This window comes from Nuphar pumila, chromosome 6 (genome assembly GCF_984573655.1).
Source record: "Nuphar pumila chromosome 6, dmNupPumi1.hap1.1, whole genome shotgun sequence".
Taxonomy (NCBI): domain Eukaryota; kingdom Viridiplantae; phylum Streptophyta; class Magnoliopsida; order Nymphaeales; family Nymphaeaceae; genus Nuphar; species Nuphar pumila.
Window position 1 is genome coordinate 10,936,427 of NC_143254.1, and position 3,613 is coordinate 10,940,039.

The 3,613-nt window shown below is 41.7% G+C and overlaps 1 protein-coding gene across 1 annotated transcript; it reads right to left on the minus strand.

The window, feature by feature from the left end:
* Window positions 1-719: 719 nt before the first annotated feature.
* LOC149833944 (glycerol-3-phosphate acyltransferase 1-like) lies at window positions 720-2,555 on the minus strand. The gene is made up of 2 exons (XM_090009239.1): window positions 1,824-2,555; window positions 720-1,595 (listed from the first exon to the last, which is right to left on the minus strand). The coding sequence occupies exons 1-2, from the start codon at window positions 2,547-2,549 to the stop codon at window positions 720-722; spliced, it is 1,602 nt and encodes a 533-aa protein (XP_089865365.1). The 5' UTR covers window positions 2,550-2,555.
* Window positions 2,556-3,613: the final 1,058 nt, after the last annotated feature.

Sequence of the window (3,613 nt, forward strand, 5' to 3'; positions counted from 1 at the left end):
TAAATACTGAAATTACCCTTGAAATCTCTACACATAACATTTATGAAAACACCCATGGAACCCAATTAATAGGCAATTTAAATCTTTGACTAAAGACCCAAGCATACACTATCATTCAACAATTGCCTTGCTAACATGCAAATGGTTACCTACAAATCCAAGAGAGAGAGAGAGAGAGGGAAATAAGTTCAACAAAGGCACAACACAGAACCCATATAAAAAGGGGGTGTTTGATTTGCGAACAGACCTGGACAAGAACATGGTGTCCTGTCCTGTACTGTTCATGTCTGTCCTTGTCCAAGGCTGGATAAGGACACTTTTTTTGTTTTTTTTCAAAGGTATCCAGGGTATTCGGTCCTCTCCTGTTTCAGGGGGGAGGGCAGAATTCCCCTGGACACTAAAAAGAATCCCAGAGGGATGCACGGGATGCCGTGTCCCACCCGTCTGTGTGTCTTGCTCTTGCATGGGCACATGGGCTCCACGCACGTAGACAGCAGATTTTCTTCCTCTTCACAAAGGATACAATCCGTATCAATCCTCCTAACGATAGAGCCAGATTTAATCACAAGAAACAGCCACCTACTGTCACAACAATGATAATAATATGATATAAATCAATAATAAGTTGGGCCACATTAGGTTTAATTAATTGAAGTTTAAACACTAAACTTCTCTCTCTCTCTCTCTCTCTCTCTCTCTCTCTCTCTCTCATGAATCCCTTACATGTTTTGAGATACAAGACCCTCATTTCCGGCTAACATCATGTACTTATCTCTTCTAGTAAGTTTTGTGCACTCGAACCCCAATGCATCAGCCAGTTGCTTCTGAATGTGGTTAGCCACCTCCCAGCTAGACTTTCCACCAGAACATGTCAACACCTTTGGAACCATCCCCAAGAACTCTATTTCATAGAGTGGAGATGGGTTCATCAGAAAGAAAACTGGGTCAAAACACTTGAGCCCACTGGCTGTTGTCCCATAGAACATGCTCACAGATGCATTCATGGCAACTGGAACAATGTCATCTGCAAGCTCAGCAAACAATGAGCTGAACCTAAGGAGGTAGGGCTCCCTACATGTGGTGCCCTCTGGGCACACCACCAAATCTCCTTCCTTGAGCAGCCTCTTCATGGTTTCCCCATCTTTCTCTCTGTTTCTGGTGAGCCTCACTGTTCTAATGGGGGAAAGGATCTCAGAGCTCCTACTCAAACTGTATGTGACTGCTGTTAGTGGCTTCCCCAGTGCAATGCTGAGAATGACTGGGTCCAGGAGTGTCCTATGTGAGCATACATACAGAACCCCCTGTTTATTATTGGTTTTTGGTAATAGATTGAGCCCCTTGAGACTTAGTCTCGCACCACTGAAGGCTCCTACACACCTGGAGAGGTTGGTAGGTAGAAGTATTCCTGATAACATCCTGATGATTGCTAGAAGGAAGCCAAAAGGAATCCAAACAAACATGATTAAGGAGGACAATGGTGTAGGCAAAAAAGCCAACCTCCCATCATGGAACACCAGAGGCTTGGGGTATCTCTCCCTTGGCATGACTGAAGACAAGTCATTCCTTTCATCTTCCTTGTGCACAACATAAGCTTCCTGTTAATCAATGCCCAGAAAGAAAACCATGAAAATTTTTAGTACTGATGGACTTGAAGAACTTCCTGTTATCCAACATACAGAAAGAAAACCATGAAACTTTTAGTACTGAGACTTAAAAACCTCCTTGTTATCCAATATACAGACAAGAAAAACATTGAACTTTTAGTACTGTTAAACAATGACGCATAACAAAGAAGAGGAAGAGATTGTGTCGTGGTGGTGTACCTTGCAGAGAGACATGAAATGCTGGTCCTCAAGATTGTTGCTTCCAAGACCAATATCAGGCTTGATATCTCCAAAGATCTCTTTTAGTCCCTTGTGTTTGACAAGCAGACCTGAAGTAGTTAGGAAGCCAGTGAAACGGTTGCCCATCATTTGTAACTCGGTTCCAATAACCACGTCCACGTTTAAGTACTCTTTAAGGAAGCCTTCCACCAAGATTCCAGGCACACTTGTTATCACCACCCTTCTCTTGGAGGAAGCCAACACTTCATAGGCTTGAAGGTGGAGGTTTTCTAAGAAAAACTTTGGCAAAACCGCCCTTGAAACAGTTTGCACATCCTTAAGCTTTAGGCCACAGAAGGAGATGAGAACCATGACCCTCAAGCCAAGACCATAGCTCAAGAAACATAGAAAAGGGTAAGCTAACAAGAGCATAAAGGCTCTTAGAATGCTGCCCCCCTCAAAGGCAACCAACATGAAGTAGGGGAAGAAAGAGGGTGATCTCAAAAGGCAGCCGTTGATGTCACATACCACAGTCTGGTTTGCCCTGCCATCTAAAGGACACTTGCTTACAGATGGGTATGGCTTAAAGGATGTTAAGGGCAGTGACCTAGTAGTATTCCTATTCCTAATTTGGAAACTGAAACTTCTGATCTTTCTAGCTGCCCTGTAATAAGAGTTGGCCAATAGCTGGTACAGAACCCAGTCCACTAACTTGAAGAATACCATTGGAAACTCCAACTGGGTAGGATGTTTTCTTGAAAGAGCCAACTGGGTAGGGTGTCAGATAACAAAAACTTGGGATACAGAGATGAATCAAAGCATAAAAGGAAAGGGCCTATATATAGAACCAATGTTGATGGAGTGCCATTGGCTTAGATAAAAACTACCAATGTACCCTACATTCGCAAATGAGTCTATGGAAAATGGGAAGTTACCAAGACCACAAGTTGGCTATCACTTTTCGTTCGATACGTGTAAGTAAATATGGCATCACTCCTCTGTCTTTGAATGTACAGCTGCATTGACTGCAAATTACTTGAAAAGTACACCAAAGGTGAAATTCAAGTCATGGCATTGTGGGTTAACCCATCTTGATGTGTACTGTAAGGAAAAACCGAGCTTATATATATGTGTGTGTGTGTGTGTGGTGGTGCGGGGGGGGGGGGGGGGGGGGGGGGGTTCCTTAGTCAACATTAATATCTTGTAAGTTGCAACTGTTCATCTACTACCAACATCTGTACCTGACTGTTGAAATCACAACTCATTAATTTCCCCCTCTTTTCGCGTCTCATATTAATTATTCACGTGTCACAAAGATACGGATACGATACACGATTTAAAAAAAAATCTTAAAAATAAGACATGGGAACAAGGAACTTTTAAAATTTTAATCAATAAAAAACTGTTTTTTTAACAGTTTAATATATAAAAATGTATTTTTTATTGACTTATTATTATTAAAAAGTTGATAAGCACTAAAATTGTTAAAATAATTTCTGCACATATTAGAATCATGTGTCAACGCGTCATAGTGTATCAAGTCGTGTCACCCAGTCTAAATGCATTGTAACATAGTTGACATTTGAAAGAGATCTTCAACATGCAGACGTGGCTGGGAGATCTTCGTCCCAGTGGACTTTCAGCTAGAGTGACGAAAAATGACATCTGACCAACCTAGAAGACTTTCAATAAGCCAAAACCATTTCAGGTTCCACATGCATGTATAAGACACATAAATCCCCCCAGGCCTAGAATTCATGTGCATATCATCAAGAAACCAAAAATATGAA